At 38.8% G+C, this 18,934-nt stretch overlaps 1 protein-coding gene across 1 annotated transcript; it reads right to left on the bottom strand.

The window, feature by feature from the left end:
• Positions 1–2,681: 2,681 nt before the first annotated feature.
• Positions 2,682–18,827, bottom strand: slc26a6.1 (solute carrier family 26 member 6, tandem duplicate 1; the record flags this gene model as incomplete). Its single annotated transcript, XM_083895440.1, has 18 exons — positions 2,682–2,708; positions 3,596–3,720; positions 4,242–4,296; positions 5,247–5,411; positions 5,663–5,752; positions 8,075–8,144; positions 8,342–8,448; positions 9,583–9,678; positions 10,187–10,264; positions 10,540–10,653; positions 11,302–11,449; positions 12,040–12,122; positions 12,901–13,053; positions 14,706–14,870; positions 15,140–15,288; positions 15,437–15,547; positions 18,416–18,555; positions 18,679–18,827. The coding sequence occupies 18 exons, from the start codon at positions 18,825–18,827 to the stop codon at positions 2,682–2,684; spliced, it is 2,025 nt and encodes a 674-aa protein (XP_083751566.1).
• Positions 18,828–18,934: the final 107 nt, after the last annotated feature.

The following is an 18,934-nucleotide window of genomic DNA, read 5'->3' as shown; positions in this document are numbered from 1 at the left end:
TACTGACCAATAAGATCACAGGGAAACAACATAGAAATACCCCCAACTAAGAGCGTGACATAATGACGTAATTTCACAAACGGTAAACATTTGCGTCCACTCCACTTTATGCTTTAGTACACACACAATGACTAAACTCTACTCTCTGTGATGCAATGGCTGGACAATGATGATGATTCAAAGACCAGTAAAGCATGTTGGGAAGTTAAAAAACAGGTGTCGGACACCAGAGTGAGGTGGTGGGGTCTTGAACTCTGACCTATGCCTGTCTGTTTTTATTCTTTGCATTATAAACATGGCCAGTACTGATTAACTGGTTGTTAATTATGAAGCCAATAAAAGGTAACCTAATGATTGTAATATTAGTTAATTCATTACCAATTACTGTATTATATTTAATATTAGGATGTTTTCTTGATATCTGAAAAAAACAGGAACAAACAGAAAGAAACAAAAAAAATCCTTTTTTTTACATATCGTTATTCATACTTTTCTAAACTAAAGCCTGAACATAATATAGTCAGAGGTCAGTTTTCTATAATACACAAAAAGCCTTCACTGCACTGTAAAAAAGAAATAGTTGAGAAAACTCTTTTAAAAACTCTATTATTTTGTTAGACAAACTTGTAAGTTAGAGTTGTACCAACTCAAAATTCAATTCATTTTTTTTTTGATTTAATTTTGAAATTATTTGAACAAAAGATTAGCCAAACTGTTTGAAAACAGTTGGCACAACTCTAACGTACAAGTTTGTCTAACAAAATAAAATTAGTTGAGGGAACTTTTTAAAAACTCGAGATCTTTTGTTTGGCTGTAAATTCAAAAATTGATTGCACTAAGTTTCCTTGAAAGAGTTCTCAACTTTTCTTTTTACAATGTGGATGATTATTGATTTATTTTATTCTTGAAATCTATACATTGACCTTGAAACTTGTCCATTCATTTAATCAAGTGAGAAACAAATGTATTTATGGTATAATATGAGAAGTTAAATGGCAAAATGCTCATCTACAATAAAATAAAATAAGCTGTTAAAGAATCAATAAAGGGAAGTTTTATTTTATTTTGCACACAGTATGAGCTGCATAGAAACAGGCTTTCAGACCGACACAGCTGTCATTTTCCACTCCACATTGTTTCAACAGCAAATGCACCTGTGACCATTTGAGCTCCCACAGGAGTGCTGGCCTTTTGGCATTAGATGAATCATTATATATCAACTGTTGCGTCTTGTCTATTAGGGGAGGCCGAAGCACAACATGAACACACTCAACTTCCTCGAGACTCAATAAAATATAGCCGCAGAACCAACGACCCAATTAAACGCATTTTATTTGCAAGTAATAAAGAAGAGGACCAAAGAGCTTCAGGATGGGCAAAGGTCAAAATAACAAACAAACGAATCGAACTGGAAAAATACACACCTCTCACCTAACAATTCTCAAAATCAAAGTACAACAAATTACCTCTCTGATTAAACATAAACAGGAGAGAAGTTAATCAAAACAACTGGCTACCCAATCCCTACAAAGTCCAAAGAGTTAACAGAATTTTTGAATAAGTAATAAATTAATGTGGCTACTTGGGTCAGGTGGAAGCTGAGTGATTTCTCTCCCTGGCGTCCAGCGCTAGTAGAATCTCAGAAAGTGCCTTGAATGACTTTCCTCTACTGTACGAGTCTCAGTGCGTGCAGAAAACTAAGGGCATTTTGAAATTTGTTAATTATGGATTAATCACGATTAGTTTGCTTTTCTTCTCATGACTAAATGAATAAGTAATCAGACAGTGTGTATCTTTCTTTTTAAAAACAGAACTACACATAGAACTATGTGATTTCAAAGACACTATCACCTATCAAGCGCTAACCACGTCATCTTAAAATAAAGGCTGAACATGGACGACTGCCATCCTGTATGCAACAAGAACGTGTGTTAACATCACAACAACAAAAAAATCCACCTGAGGATGTGAAACGAGAACAAAAGCAGTCAGCCACGAAGGGTCGGTGTCCAAATGGAAGTCGCTGGGCAGCTGCCAGCATATTACGGGCACTGTCAGTGCCTAGAGTGATTAGTTTGCCAATTACTTTGTAATTAGGGTAAAATGAAAATGTATTGTTTTCTTGGGATCAATAAAGTTGTCTCAACTGAACTAATTTGACCCCGCCTCTTTTGTTTTGAAAGTTTTTGGATGCAGTGCGATTTGAGGCATTGTAAAAGGGGTAATAAAGATAACCTTGATAGCGTGAGTATTTTTAATAACCTGTCAAAAGTTGATTGTTGATAGAACGCAACAATTGACTTTTCTTGTTTAATCGGCAATCTTATCTTCTTCAATTATGCTTTGGAGAATCACAAACCTGATCTGATAAGACACTGTCCTCCTTAGTCTGATATTGTGAGTTCAAGTCTCATGTGGGATGACTGGTGCAGTGGAGAATGGGCCAGTGTCCCAGAGGCAGATGGACTGACACAAGTCTCCTGTAAGTGTGTTAAGGGCAGCTGGTTGCCCTTGGTCACTTCTCAAAAAACGTCTCGACAGAGAGGCCAATCATTTTGATGTCATGTCTAATTGGGAACAACCACATTTATCATTCAGAAACGTGGGGCAGGTGCTTGACAGCAGTGACGTGTTCTGTTTCTCTGTCCTTTTGTTGACTTTGTCGTGCTGTAATTCACCACTCAATAATCACTTGTCTCGTGGATTTCCTGAAACGATAATGAAAGGATCGTTTAGGAAAACATTCAAAGATTATGAAACAGCCATTCCAACCAACAATTGGACAATCTGTCGCTGATGTGTGGAAGCATTAAATCACTCCACTGTTCCATCATTACACCTATAACATTATCAGGCGATAAAAAAGAGAACAATTCCAACGGTATCTGAAAGCTGCGAAGTTGCAAGTCAAAGCCGAGAGTTGGAAAAACGTCTGTACATAGTTTTTTTGGCCTGTTTTTGGACTTTGAGACAAAGACTCAAACAAATGTTACAATAAATTGTAAATAACTGACAGATATTGAAAGTTATTCTGGAAAACTGGGCAAAAGCACTTACTTCCAGGACATTTTCGGGTCATTTTGAGATATTTTTTTTGAATGCATTTTACTTTCTTTTTTTTTTCATGAACCAGTTTCATGTAAAACAATTTTTTCTTGGTGTAACTAAAAACAAAGTGCGTAAAAAAACAACTCACCATCTCGCTGAATTAGTGGGAGCCCTGAGCTTGTTTCCTGTAACTTCATAGCATTAGCCTCATTTGCTAGCCTGTTTACCACATGGCTTGGTGCATGAGAATCACCTGCAGTGATAAACCTGTATATTGTCTATTAAATGCTTTCTTTTTATGGAAGTTGAAGGCTTTTCTCCTTCTGTCTCCTCCTGGGCCATTTTTCCTTTTCCAAAGAAGCTCTCCTCTTGTTTTTTTTGCAAATTTTTGCTAGCTTGTAAGCTATATTTTTGACATACGCTATCACGTGAATGAGACAAGCGTTTTTTAATTCAGTCTTTCTGTGGGCCTGGTGCAAAATGACCTGTCTGTGCTCTACAAGACCTGTTCACAAATGAATGAATTTGGAAAAAAGCCAGTGCATACCTCCAGAGGCCTGGGCAGCCTGCTGAGGTGGCGCTGGACAGCATGATGTACCGATGGGAAGAGACAGGAGCTGGGCAGTGTGTCTGGAACACAGCCATGAGCCTGGAGCTGGGATAAAACTCTGTCTGCTGACACACAAGAAAAAGTTCACATCACACTCTTATTGATTTATACACAATTAAAGTTTTTTATTGGATAATAAATTAATTTGACAACTCTCGACTGCACTCAGTCAATATAGGCCGAGAAAGGAGACAGCTTTTGCACAATTTAGTGCTCAAATAGACTTCAAATGTATCTTATTAACCTCTTGACTCTAGCCTTTTCCTATTTTATTCCACCATGTGTTGTGTTTTATTTGCATCTTTTGTTTTATTTAAGTTAAAACAGGTGTTGTTTTATTGTTGCATTTGTTTTTAAATGTTATTTTCCTTTTATTGTGAAGCACTCTGAGTTTCAATCCTTGTATGAAATTTGCTAAACAGTTTATTATTACTAATAAATAAGAACTCAGTTGTAAAGGAAAAATTTGTTTTTATAAAGATCAGAAAGGAAAACGGTTTAAAGAGAGAAAATAATCCAAACTCAAGAAATAAGTAAATGTATGTGTGTGTGTGTATACAAGAGAAGACTGAGGGGAACTGACCTGAGCATGCTGCCACAAACACAGAGACACCCTGGACATGCAAGTCACCAACAACCTGATGAAACACACACACACACACACACACACACACACACACACACACACACACACACACACACACACACACACACACACGCACACACGCACACACACGCGCGCACACGCGCACACGCGCACGCACACACGCACATGCACACACAGTTCTTCTTTTATCACAGTGATAAGACAAAGTCCTATCAGTAAAACTGGAAACGCAGCTGTCCATTAAATGAAGTGTGTGCGCCCACTGCACGTGTCTGTGAACCACAGTGAACCATCGTCGTACTTTTACAATCTAACAGGTTATTGCTGGACATTTATTGTCAACAATGTTTTCTTACAAAATGTCTTTGGTCAGCAGAAAGAAGCCGGTGTGAGTACAACCAATCATCACAGAGGACACTGCAGAAAAACTGCAGAAAATAAAGTGATACAGGAGCTGAGGGGAGAAATAGTTGACTTTCTATAGATGAATGTGCTTGAAGTGTTTTATTGACGTATATAGTGATGTACGGGAAACAGATTGTCACTCTTTAAACTTATCAGGAAAGTGTACTTGGGATAAACAAATTCCTTTTGTCGCCTTAAACATGTTACTTGAGTTCAGAAAGATGACCTTATGGTGTGTTGAACAGTATCAAAATCATAAAAACAGATAGGGTCGGCCTATTATCTCATATCTTTGACTTCCTATGTCATAATCACAGCTCTGATGTCAAAGCTTTGGTCGTTATCCGACAGCTGTCACATGTTTTATAATGCTTTTATTTCCCGCAGTCTTTTTTTAAGTGAGGTTATTTATTTTCATTTCTTGGATTGTGTGTGTGTGTTAATGGATGAAAGAGAAAACATAGTCTGTGTGAAAGGTGCCAGATAAAGACAATATAATTATCAGCAGGAACTCTAAACACGCACTATCAAAATAAAACTTGGGTAGAGCTGAATTTCATCTTTTTTTCCCCTCACCTTGCAAAAAGCTGTCATGGCCATCGAGTCAAAGAAATTGACTGAGCTGAGGTCAACAACCAAGCAGTGAGTGTGTGTTATTAGTGTCTGGGTTGGGGAGGAGGAGGAGGAGGAGGGAGCAGTGCTGACTTGAGCTGGGTTCTCCTTCTGACAGCGATTCACCGTCTGTATGTAGTGAGGGAGAAAACAAAGACTGAAGTTAATGATGGAAAATCGATTCAAATCTTGGTGGGGGGGTTATTTATTTACTAAACCAATGTCACATGTTTTAATCTGTTACACCTAATGTGTTGAAAATAAACAGAACTGCTGTGAACTTGTACTTGTTTACAAGAGACACACCTCTGTTTTTCATTCATTCTTTCATCAAATCTTCGTGTGTGTGTGTGTGAGCGTGTGTGTGTGTGTATTGGCACCTCTCTGATCTCTGGGAAGACCAGTTCAGAGTTGGCAAAGTAAACTGGACTGGAACAGGAGATAACGGTCACCCCGGGAACTTGCTTTGCCTGTTAAACAGAGACAAACTCAGTAAATACACTCTTAGAAATAATCGTGCTAAGTCGAACCATTTAAGGTTCTTCGGCTTGTACATCATAGGAGAACCCTTTCAGAGGGTTACACGAAGAACCCTTTATTCAGGAAAGGGGTTTTAAAGGGTTCTCTGCATTAAAATGGTTCTTACTGGAACCATTAGTGTTACCAACAACCCTTGAAAAACCCTTTCTTCTGTTTTTTTTTCAGAAGCAAATGGTTCCAGGTAGAACCTCAGCCCTTGTAGAAGGACCCTTTTGGAACCCTTATTTAAGTGTGTAGTACAGGAATTTAACTATAGTGTAGTGTATTGTTGCATCACATAATATCTGTCACATGTCTACTTATAGCTCTTGCATTACTTATCAGACAGACTATCCTCATATTTATAGATAGATTCAAAGGAATTTTATTTTTAGCCCCTGACTTTTCATATTCACAGTTGCTTCTTGTCTGATTTTATTTTCTTGTTATTGTGCAATAATATATGGCTCTAATAATACTTTATGCGAATCATGACCCACAGTAAAAGCCTTTTCGGGACAAATTATTGTCAGCCAAACAAAGATCCCTTTCTTCTCCTCTTAGAAACCAAAAAAGTAATGTATAACACTGAAACAACAGACCTTCTGTCTTTTTTTTTTTCTTTAAAATTGAATTTATTCTAAAATCTCGAACCCTTCGATGACACATCGCTGTTTTGATGTGGGACAGATGGTGAGGTTCAGCCACACATTTTATTTGACTGTGTTTTGGCTATGTGAGTGTTAAGCTCCTCCTTACATCTATCTATCTATCTATCTATCTATCTATCTATCTATCTATCTATCTATCTATCTATCTATCTATCTATCTATCTATCTATCTATCTATCTATCTATCTATCTATCTATCTATCTATCTATCTATCTATCTATATTAGGATTGCTGTGATAATGCACTAAATACTGATGTTTCACCCTGATTAAATGTACATATGCTACCCCAGCCTTCTGCCTTATTGTGCTAATTCCACAGACCATAAGCAGACCATTTCCCATCATCACTGTTTATGGTTAGTGCAGTAGTTAACTCTGTTACCCGGTCCAAACAAGGCACTTTCTGCATGGTTTGCATAGTGTGAGGGGGGGGGGGGTTCTCTGATTCCCTTTCAAAGTCCAAAATAACGCAGATTAATTGGACACACTAAATTGCCTGTAGATGTGAAAGTGAGAGTGAATGGTTGTTTGTCTGTGTATTTTGGTCCTATATGATGGACTGGTGACCTGTCCAGGGAGAACTCTGCAACCCTCATGTGGAGAAGGCCCTGAATGTCCCATTTTTCCTCTTTCCATGTTAGTACAGATGTATGTTATGTTGTCTGTGTAGTATCCTATTCTTGCCTTTGTTTTAAGGTACAGATACAAGATATTGAACACAGTTGTTGTACGCTACACTGCACTCAACCTCCGACTTCAGACCTCTTTTTTTACAATGAATCTTCAGGTGAACTTTGGTGCCAGAAACCTTCTCTGTCTCTGCTTCTACAGCATTCTGAGCAATCTCAGATTCCAACTGCATGATTGAGTTGCAGATTCTGTGCAATTTTTTTTAAATACGTTTATGAAAAACAAGTTGTGTGACCAAGCTACAGAAAATGTACAGGGGAAGGGGGTTGGACGAAGAAGAAAAAGACAGTGGAGTTCATAGCGAGTTGGCGAGTAAAAATAGAAGCGACTGATTAGCTTCAGCCATGGGGTTTGTTTTGGTTTTGATGTGATGCATTAAAATACTTTAACAGATGGACTCAAGCTGACGATAAAGCTGCAGTCTTTCCAACTTAGAGGTGAAAAGTTGATGAATGTGAGCAGTTTTTTAGGAAATAAGTTTGTTTCCTTTTACACTGTAAGGTTATACAATAATACAATGCAGTTACTGATTGTAAATCAATTGGAGGTTGAGGATCACGAAAACATACTCACTGTTGCATTTAGGTGAACGTCTCATATCGTATCTATCACTCTAACTTTAAAAACATCATCCCCTGAATGTTTACTGTTGTTTTAAAATGTAATTTAAAAAAAAAAACAACACCATTTTATTCTTCCAAAGCAGACAAAAGAAGGCCAATGAACACGAAACATGGACGAAACAGCCAGATTTCAACTTGATCATGAGACAAAAGCTGTGCCGTTTGGATTATGATTTTATGTTTTCTATCAATTTTATAACCCAATTAAAAAATAAGGCTGTACTTTGAGTCATGTTTGCTAGCAGCAAAGTTCAATCTCTCTGTGGTGAAGTAAAACCGGGTTTACCTCTGTGTAGAGTCCCACGTCTCTGTAACAGTCTGTGCCAGGAATACGACCTAAAACAACAGTGGGGGAGCTGAGAGATGAGGACAAGATGAAAGACAGGAGAGATACGGGAATACTAATGAGAATCTGCTTCATTCACAAGCAAAAGAAGGTGAAGATAAACCGCACTAACATCATTATACAGCCTCAAGTCTTTTTTTTGATGAGAGTGATGTGTGTACGTCTCAAAAACAGTGGTTTTATGAATTTAAATGACTTAAGACTGACTGTTGTGTCCTGTAGACGAGCACGAGCAGAGAGAAGACGATTGCCACAGCCAGACCCAGGTCCAGGTTAAAAATCAGTGTGGACATCAGTGAGACCACCCACACCAGCTGAAAGACAGGAGAGAGAAAGAAACATGAGACAAAACTCAAACAAAATATGTGTTAAGTTCCAGAATTTATAGTTCCATTTTGTAATTCTTACTTCTAAAATCTCCATCAATAACTTTAATGACTCTTCTTTGTTATTATGACTGTGTCAGTGATGGTAATCGCATTAACAAGAACAAACCCTTTCGGTTAATTCAATGGTTAATGCCAGTGTTGTCAGTAGCATCATATGCAGCATTCTTTACAATTATTTCTCTTTATATATAAAACAAAAAGACTTAATGATACAGTAGAATGTAGTAGTATGTTTACCCTTAATGATAATAATGATAATAATAATCTACAACTACAACTAGAAAAGTTATGTACATTTAGTTTAGGAGACTTTTATTGAAGTCAAATGTTTAAGCACTTTATCGACTCTCTCTCTCTGTGTGTGTGTTCTTGTACTTGTGGCATACTGAGGACCAGTGAGGGTTTTTAACCAACAAAGTGAGGTCATTTTACGAAGTGAGGACATTTTGGCCAGTTCTCACTTTGCTTTCATTGAAATCACTTCCTTAGGCCGTGAACATGTAATAGTCATGCAATTGAGGTCCTCAATTTGGTACAAAACCCTGTTCCACCTGCAGACATTTTATGGTACTGCACCCAGTAGTTCTTTATAGATGTCATTCATGACGTAGATATTTGTAATCGTGTTGATTTATATGGTCCTCAGTATGCAGCAAGTACAAGAGTGTGTGTGTGTGTACACTTAAATATACATATTTGTCAGGACCAAAAAAATCACATAAATCATAGGAGGTGAGAACTTTTGGCTGGTCGTCACAACTTTTAAGAGCTTTTTCAGGGTTAAGACCCGGTTTTAGAATTAGGTTTATATTAGGGTTAAGTTAGGGATAGATGAGGAACTGATGGAAATCAATTGAAATCTTTTTTTTATTTACTAAACCAATGGCACATATTTTAATCTGGGTGGGTGTTGGGTGTAATCTGTTACACCCAACATATGTTGAAAATAAACAGAACTGCTGTGAACTTTTTCACTGACATTCATCCTTTCAAATCTTCATTTGTCCATTTGTGTGTGTGTTGGTGTGTGTTGGTGTGTGTGTGTGTGTGTGTCCCCACCAGGTCTAATCTGTCAGTCTTCCAAAGCACACACACATCTCTAAACTGAGCCAGAATCCCCTGCAGGTTCACCACGATGATCACTGCCAACACTGCCTGGAACACATCAACACAGTTTATCACTGAACACTGGCAGAGTTGTGTGAATCATAGTGACAGTGAGTCTCATCCAGCTGGAACATGACTTGACATTTTTTTTTAAAAAACAATATCTTCACTCATATGCTCTTTCATTACATCATCTCCATCATCCTGCAGTAGTTTATGGTCAATAATTTATTGAATTTGCAAACCATTGGCCCCTGATTTTTCTTCTGGTCGATATTTTTGTAATTTTAACCCCTAAGAGTTCCTAGGGACATTTCCTGCCATTCTGTAAGCCAGCTCAAATTTGCCAGTGGATATTAATTTCTGTTAAACTGAAATTTGTTTATTTTACAGATGTTTTTTTTTTTTTTTTGGAAATATGACATTTTCTGCCACGAGGAACAAACTACAACGTTTTTTAAAGGAACTTGCTAGGGTTACATGTAAGGAGAAATATCAGAGCAGAGATGCTGGTGATTTGAGCAATTTGTTTATTTGGTCTCAGAGTCGCTTTTACCTTTGGCAGCTGTTCAAAGAGAGGACCAATCTTCAACAGGATGGTGAGAATCACCAGAGCAGATACCAAACCTGCCATCTGTGGAGATTAAAACAGATTTGTACAGGAAAAGGGGGCAGGCAAATAAAGGAAGAACAATGGCCTTAGCAATTCCAAAAAAAACAATATTAAACATTGTGCAAAGCAAATGTGTTTGGCATAAGGGAAATGCAGATCCTATAGGGCCAAGTCCTTACCATGTATACCACCAGTATAACTCAGTCAACATACCTGTCAGATAAACCTAGTTAGATTAAAAGTATATTTATCTTGCTAAAAATAGAAGTATAAAATTCACTTCTGGAGTCTCATACTTGAGACTTGACACCGATGCTATCCTGGACCATGCTGCGAGAGAAGGAGCAGCTGACGGCGAAGCACTGAAACATTCCTCCGATGGCGTTACACAGACCCACAGCCAGCAGGTCCTGATGCAATGACAGACAAGCATTTTGAACAGTGAGCAGTGACGCAGGAGCACATGGTACGGTCGGCTACTGCTGGTTTACACAGAGCCGCTGGGAGGCTGAACAGGTCCTGAGTCTATTGCAGTGCAGACATAATAGAAACAAACAACCGGTCTCTCAATTTAACATTTTAAATATGAACTGGCTGCATGTCTTTGAACTGTGGGAGTAAAATTTACTGCATTAACTACATGCAAAGGAAACAAGTCTGTTTGAAATCACTGCAATCACATTCTAGAGGTAAGTGAGACTCGTTTAAGTTAAAGCATGTTTGATTGGAGCATGTTCTGTATTGATTACATCCAACCGAACCTTTGTCCTTCAGCTGAAATACTAACACTAGTTGTAGCAGCAAGGTTCAAAAGGGAAGTCTGGAGGAAACTGGGTCAAAGAACCTTTCACAAGAAAAAAAAAAGTATGATCTGTTTAAAATCACTGCTGAGAGGAGCTGTGCTCATTTCTCATCAGCAGAAATCATGACGCAAATTCAAAATCCCATTCTTCCCCTCAAATTCAAGCCCCAGTTTATACCATCGTCTCTCACTCTCTGTGATGATTTCATTGGTTTATTTCACTCAATTTAATCGATATACAACACTACAGTAGTACCTGGCTGGGGTCCACTTGGTATCCATGTTTCTGGGCAAACACTGAGCCCATGGCTGAAAGGAAACAGAAGCTAACCAGAGCCACAGATAAAGCTGGAAGAAAGAGCTCCCCGCTCTGAGACAGAGATGGAAGGACTGGAGGAGACAAGCTGGAGAGGAGGACATAACAAAGGAAGGACACATTGATAATATACTGTGAATGATTTGAAATGACCAAAATTAAGAGGTCAGATAAGTCGGCTTTCTCTTCAAGTTGTACTTAAAACACATTCCTAATACAGTAATGCAGTAAAACATTCAGTCACAATATCCATATTATACAATATATTGTCAGAAAAGAGTTTGAAAGGTCTAGTGCGTAAGAGTTAGTGACACTTAAGACTGCAGAGAGCAGCAGGGAGAGGACTCCTTAGCTCATCCCTCCTTCTCCCAAGCATGTGAGCATTCTATAGAGGCTTTCTTGTACCATAAAGGATGTAAACACAACTCTCCTTCTCATACATAGGGCTTACGGCAGCACAAGATTTTCTGTAAATCAAGGCCCTTGCCTAAAGATAGGGACTCATTCTAAGGCTCCAAAAAAATAATTATTTTTTGCTGTACAGTGATTTTACACACTTTTAACAAGCAATACAATCAGAGGTTTATTCAATATCTGTCAGTAAAACCCTGGGCATTTAAATGCAGCTCATTAAATAAGAAGGGAAAACACACAGGAGAACCACACAGTTCTACTGACCCACTGGGTATGTGTCCTACCACCTGGACTCTGTGCTGTCCAGTCAGATCCATCTGCACCGACATGACGGTGCCAAGCACAACCTGTGTGAGAGAAAAACAATACACATGACATTTGCCGCACATCATTTCTGCACTTTGGAAAAGAATAACTGACCATAGTCTGCTTCTTTCAGTCCATTCAGATACTGTCTACTATTGTGTTTTATTTATCAGTGTATATCTATATATCTATATCTATATCTATATATATATATAATAATTGCTTCAGAAATTAATTACACCACCCATCATAAAAATGAGAACACATCTTTCAAAACTTATCGTTATTTATTTCTGTTCAGGAATGCAAGTAAATAACTATAATTTGACACAAACAGTAAATTTGAAAAACTCTTTTCCTCTTTCTTAACAACCCTGCCTGTGACACACACACACAAGAGTCAGCACAGCGAACAGATGTGTGAATGAATGATTTATCAAGTGATTTCCCAACTTTTATTCATCGTCTATTAATGGCTCACTACAGCTGCACACAAGATAACTTATTAGAAAGATAGAGACATGGCACCTTTGTCAATGACTAACATTTATATAACTGCACTGTTGATGGGTTGTCGAAAGGAATTTCCCTTGAATTCAGGGTCTGATTTGATAACCTGTAATAAAGCCATTAATTACGGCTTCTGAAAGTTTTGTGGAGCCTTATTAAGATAACTGTTTAAAAACAACAACCAGATTTTTTACACATTTATTATGAGTCATTCTCATCAGCTCATCACTGTGGCATCAGACCATCTGGGCGCATCTTGTGACATTTGAATGTTGTGTGTGTGTGTGTGTGTGTGTGTGTGTCCCTCACCAGTATAAGTTCCCAGGGTACGGCAAGGGGCAACTTTTTCTTAAAGTACTCATTCAGCATCTTGCCACTGATGAGTATCGCCATGGAAACCACAGAGACGGATAGAGCTCCTGGTACAACGCTGGTCACTCCATGCAGAACACTCTTCAAAGTCTGGAAAATCACACACATTGGTACAGCATTCTCAGTGAGGACACTCATAGACATAATGCATTCCCTAGCCCAGGGTGCTGCAACCTTTAGAGTTAAAGGGGACATTTTATACCTTATTTCTCCAAGTTAACCTAGTTCCCTGGTGTCCTAATGAACTTGTCTGTGACATGCTTTGGTCAAAATACCATAAGGATGAAACACCACAGCAGTTCAATCACCCTGCTAAAACTGCCCTGTTCAGAACACTATGTTTAGTAGTATCTCTTTAGATCCACCTTAAAAAAATAAATACAACAAAACTTAAGGGACAGGAAATGACATCAGCCACAGAGGCTACTGGGAGCTAACAGCAGTTAGTATTTGGAAAAACGATCATTTGCAGGATCTAGCAGGCACATTGCTGTCACATATAACATGTATCCACTGGACAGATAAATCCTCTGAGGCTGGAAGTTTGTGTAGGACTCTGTGCTGCACTGTGGAGCCAAGAATAGAACTTTTCGCGGACTCCCGGTTTTCCGGATACTGTTGCCCTCACCAGCACTCTCACGTGTTTACGGACAAAGCGGAGCTCCACGAGACAACAATTCCAGGAATGTCTCATTGTGACGTCCCAATGAGTGCGGAGGACCACAAAAACATGAGTGAGTCATCTTTTTACACACTTTGCTGACTGATAAGGCCCAACGATAAGGATTTAAGTGATTAAAAAGTTGATTTTGCATAATATGCCCCCTTTAAAAGAGATTTTTGTAAATTCTCCACCCAAATTAATGTATCCCGGAGCCGCAAAACCATTTTGATCCATAAAATGAACATAACACCATGAATAAAGTTTTACATTTGACCTTACATTATAGGTTTTACCTTTGAAATAAATATAAAAAAATGTTTTATATATGTATATATATATTTTATATACAGTAGTTCATGCTTAAGAAAACCTGCTGCCATAATTATGTGGATCCAAAGATGTACAGGACTCTTATTGTGTGTATTTCTTCATGCACAAATGACTTCACTTAAGTGCTGGGAAATGTCTCTCCACATTTCAAACACAAGTCTGTCGGGTTCTGGGATGTAGACAAGGGATGTGAAACATTTTTAGTGAGCGAAATATTAAACCACTAAGATAAACATTATTTTCGTTCAGGCTTTGAAGAACCATGTGCGGCTCTAGAGGTTGCAGACCCCTGCCTTAGCCTGTAACCTTAACCATCACAACTCAATGTCTAACCTGAACACCAAGTCTTAACCTCTTAAAATAAGTCTATCTCTGCAGTTACAACCTCATGGTGAATTATCTCCGTATTAAAATGAAGATAATACTTGTGAGATTCCATCATTAGTGTAAGCATCTGCTTGTTTTTCTTGAAAGTGAAGTGATTTGTTGTTCTGCTCTTATTTTGCTGCTGGGTGAGTGAATCCTGGTTGTAAAGTGTGTGGGGTTATGGTGTTTTCTACAGCAGGCTGGTTTCATTGATTGATGTTTTAACTGTGTTTGGTGATCTGATAAACAAAGATGATACTCTCTAAACCACACATTCAAAGGGGTGGCTTTTATATGTGTGCTTGGGGGCATACGTGTGGCCATTATTTGTGCATGCATGTGTGTGTGTGTGCAGTACTATACCACAGGTGTTATGACATACCCACACTGAAGCCAGCAAGCCAGTGTGTCTCTGTGCAGGTATTCCAGTCATCAGCGGCAGCTGCAGGATGATCACATGCAGACCTGCTGCTGTGGTGTAGCCTCGGATCACGGGGTCAGAAATCCAGCGACACACGCCGCCTCCACGCAGCAAGTACAGTAGGAGCTGCACACACATTAACATGGCTTTAATGCACATCAACATAATACAATTTCATTTCTATTATATATATATATATATATATATATATATAACTATTAAACATATGTTGTGGCTCTTTATTTCTTTGTACCACATTTGACAGAAGGCATTTCAATGGGATTTAAAACTGAAATCATGTAGGGAAATTAAAATGAAATGTTGTATTTCATGCTGCAGCACTGACTGTACATATTGGTGTGTGACCATGTGTGTTTGTGTGCGTGTGTTTATACCTGTATCAGGCCACAGAGGACCGTGAGTTGTACAGCTACGTTTACTTTGGCTGCCTCCACATCAACCTGACTCTCTTCATCACTGTTGCTTAGCAACTCCACATTAGCTGTAACAGACCCAATCATGATGGCCAAGACAGCAAATGTACCTGTCACACAGACAAACAATACAGCTCTCGTGTTACGCTCACTTGATATTATGCTATGGGCAGTGAAACTTCCCAAGATGTATGCTCTATTTGATTCTTTGAGCCTGAATAAGGCACAGAGTTAAGATAAACCCTCAGAGATAGATACCGATGGAGAGGTGTCTTGACGTGCCGAAGATGAAGTAGATGATCAGAGGATACAGAGAGGTGTATAGACCAAACACTGCAGGAACTCCGACCACCATGGCATTAGCCATACCTAGAAGAGAAGAGGGAATGTTGGGCTGAACAGCATCATTTAAAGTAGACATACTGTATTATACCCTATTTCTACAAGTCTACAACCTAGTTCCTATTTGGAAAAGCCCTCATTTGCCGACTCTAACTGGCACATTGCCGTCATATATAAAATGTATCCACTGGGCAAGTAAATCCTCTGAGGCTGGAAGTTTGTGTAGAACTCTGTGCTGCACTGTGCAGCCAAGAATAGAACACTTGGCGGATTCCCGCTCTTCTGGATACTATTGCCCTCGCCTGCAGTCTCACGTTTTTTAGGGATAAAGCGAAGCGCTGCGATGATATATTCCAGGAATGTACTGCCCTTGCAGCGCGTATTCTGGTGCAAAGCTAGACAGCCAGTTAACATTCAAAAGTCCTCCAATAAACACACAAGGCTTGTCTTTTCTTGTATTTTACTGAAGTGTTGTTTCCACCCCTGGATTTGCTTGTGATATTTTTGTAAAACTGAAACATTACAGAGAAAAAAGAATAATCATACATAAAGAACAATCATACGTAATGATGTAAATTTAAATGTTCACAAAAGCTCAAAGCAGCACTGTACTGTGTAGAAAATACAGCTGACTATAACAGCTAAATAACAAAGCTAGCCACTATTGTATGCTAGCTAGCAGAGCGCATGGTCTACTAAAACAATACAAAAGTTGCTAACATGACATCTCTTAATAAACAGCAAGTGTCTTGTCATAGTTTACACATATTACTTACAGACAAATAGTCTCCAAGGCAGAAGTGTGTCAGAATTAAATTCAGCAGCAACATATATCCAGCACCGTCTGTGCTCAACTGAAGAATGTGCTCATCTGTAGAATTAGATCTGACCAGTAGAGGGCAGCGCATCATAATAACTAATGCAAATAAATGAAATGTTTTTAATGTTTTACCTTATTAAACTCACTTTTTCAACTAATAACGTATTACTTTTGTACTATTTTAATAACTTATTTACTAAATTAACTTTAAAGGCAGCACAAGGAATGTCTCATTGTGACTTCACGATGAGTAAGGAGGTCAACATTGCGTGTTTTATCTTCTGTACTTAGACTGAGGAGGACCACAAAAACATGAGTGAGTCATCGTTTTTCACACTTTGCCTACTCATAGGACCTCCAGAGTCCCAAATATAAGTATTAAAATGATTAAAAAGTTGATTTTGTATAATATGTCTCCTATACATGCGACATACATGGGCCACTTTTTTGTTAATTGCCTTTTGAAGGAGAAAAACATAGGAAAAAGTAAAAACAAACACATAACACACAGAACATAGCACAACTTATTTTCAAAATACCAGTCCATGGCCATCGTAAAATAATAAGGCAGACATCAAAAATTGATAAAAATGAGTACACACAAGCCCAAGTATGAGAATCCTGCCCCTTAAGAAAGCTCAATACAGGATTCCACATCTTGTTATAAAATCTCAGTCTCAGTCTCTCAAGGTATTTTTCCGCCTTCACCATTCCAAATTGAAAAAGCCTTTTCCTCATACTTATTGGAAAAAAGGTAGGACACTTGTAGCTCCCAAGATGACGGTTGGGTACCAAACGTTTCCCAAAGGCCTCAGAAAAAAAAACTGAATAATGGATTTCCAGAGAATGGAGTTTACTACATGGCCAGAAGGAATGTGCAACATTTACCTATCATGGGTTTACATCGATTACAAATAGCTGAGACATTAGGGTACAATCTGTGTTGCTTCTCCTGTGAATAATGGAGTCTGTAGAGTGTTTTTTATACTGAATATTCCTCCACAATCTCATAATTTTGTTCCTCATTAAACTGAAGTGCCCGTGCACTCAGCAGAGTTCTATCTTAAAGGATTTAAGGATAAAGGAGACACACGGAAGAGCTACTAAAGTGGCAGGAGTAGCACCTGGCGTGGTCTTCTGCTGCTAGAGCTCATCTACCTCAAGGTTTGACGTGGTGTGCGTGTAAATATCGTCTTCTACATACATTGGTACAGATCCCTGTTGCCTTTCTGTCATTTCAAATCACTATGTCCATTATCCTGCCGCTCACTGGATATTTTCCCTCTTTCAAACCATCCTCTAAACCCAAGCGATGGTTTGCGTGAGAAAATTCTAGTAGATCAGCAGGTTGTGAAATACTAAAGCCCACCTGGCACAAACAATAAAATCATCTTTCCTCTCTATTCTGATGCTCAGTTTGAACTTCAGCACCTCGCCTTGACCATGTCTTCATGCCTAGATGCCTGGAGCTGCTGCCATGTGATTGGCTACTTGGGAATTTGCATTGATAAGCAGCTGAACAGGTGTACCTAATAAAGAGGAAGGGGAGTGTATATTACTTAAAGGTGCATTATGTAATAAATTGAAAGCAAACGGCCATAAAATCCTCCTAATATGTTACAGAGACTCAGGAATAATGTTCATATAACAAACTGAACTCACTAACAACAACAGTAAAGCCAAAATATTTGCATTAAAAAATATTTTGCAGACTGTAAATCATGTTTACGTTTTGAAATCATGTGGCGCCACCTACCGCCGTCTACCAATCATTGCAGTCAGTAGAGTGTCAGCTGCCGAGCAACCATGGGTTGCCAGTTACGTCAGAAAAACGAAACCAAAAAGACTTTGTATTTTGAATTTGAATGTAGTAACCGTTTTTGGCCACATTCTTACATATGGCACCTTTAAGGAAATACAACTCAGTCTTTGTGGATTTGCTAAAGCACATTCTATTTTAAAACATCTAGATGTTATCAGGTAGATGCAGCAGCTCAAGAAATGTTTTTTGGGAAGTTATTGTGTCACAAGTCACAAGTACAATGTGGCGATCCATCTGCCCCCCGCATCCTCACCCTGTGGCAGCTGAATGATCCCGACACTGACTCCAGACACCAGGTCTCCAACGATGTTTTCTCTGATGGAGTAGCGAGGAAGCCATGACAGGACAGGAAAAAAGCTCAGCAGGAAGCTTTTCAACCTTGTACTAGAACACCTAGAGGGACACACACACACATGCAGAGAGACAGAGAGAGTGAGACTTCCTGAAGAATCTGAGAGAAGGACAGTTTGAGGGTCATTTCTGACATACTGCAAGGACATAAAACTGTTGACTCACCAACACTGTGCTTTTACCATCTCCACAAATGAGAAGTCATTTTTTTCTTCCCGCTGCCCAAGAACATCCAGCTGTGCTTCGTCCAAGGCAACTGCAAGATAAGGCTGCTGTGTGTGGAGAGGAAGGCCATTTCCCTCACTGCTGTCCATCTGAAATCAGTGTTAGAGATTACTGGAAGTTCAACAATCAGCTTTCACTTTGTTCTTCTTTCAACAATGAGTGCGAGTTTAATGCGTCTGGTGCACCTGTATGACGA

The sequence above is a fragment of the Microchirus variegatus genome (genome assembly GCF_963457635.1).
Source record: "Microchirus variegatus genome assembly, chromosome: 9".
In the NCBI taxonomy this organism is placed as follows: Eukaryota; Metazoa; Chordata; class Actinopteri; order Pleuronectiformes; family Soleidae; genus Microchirus; species Microchirus variegatus.
This window is presented reverse-complemented; position numbering and strand designations above follow the sequence as displayed.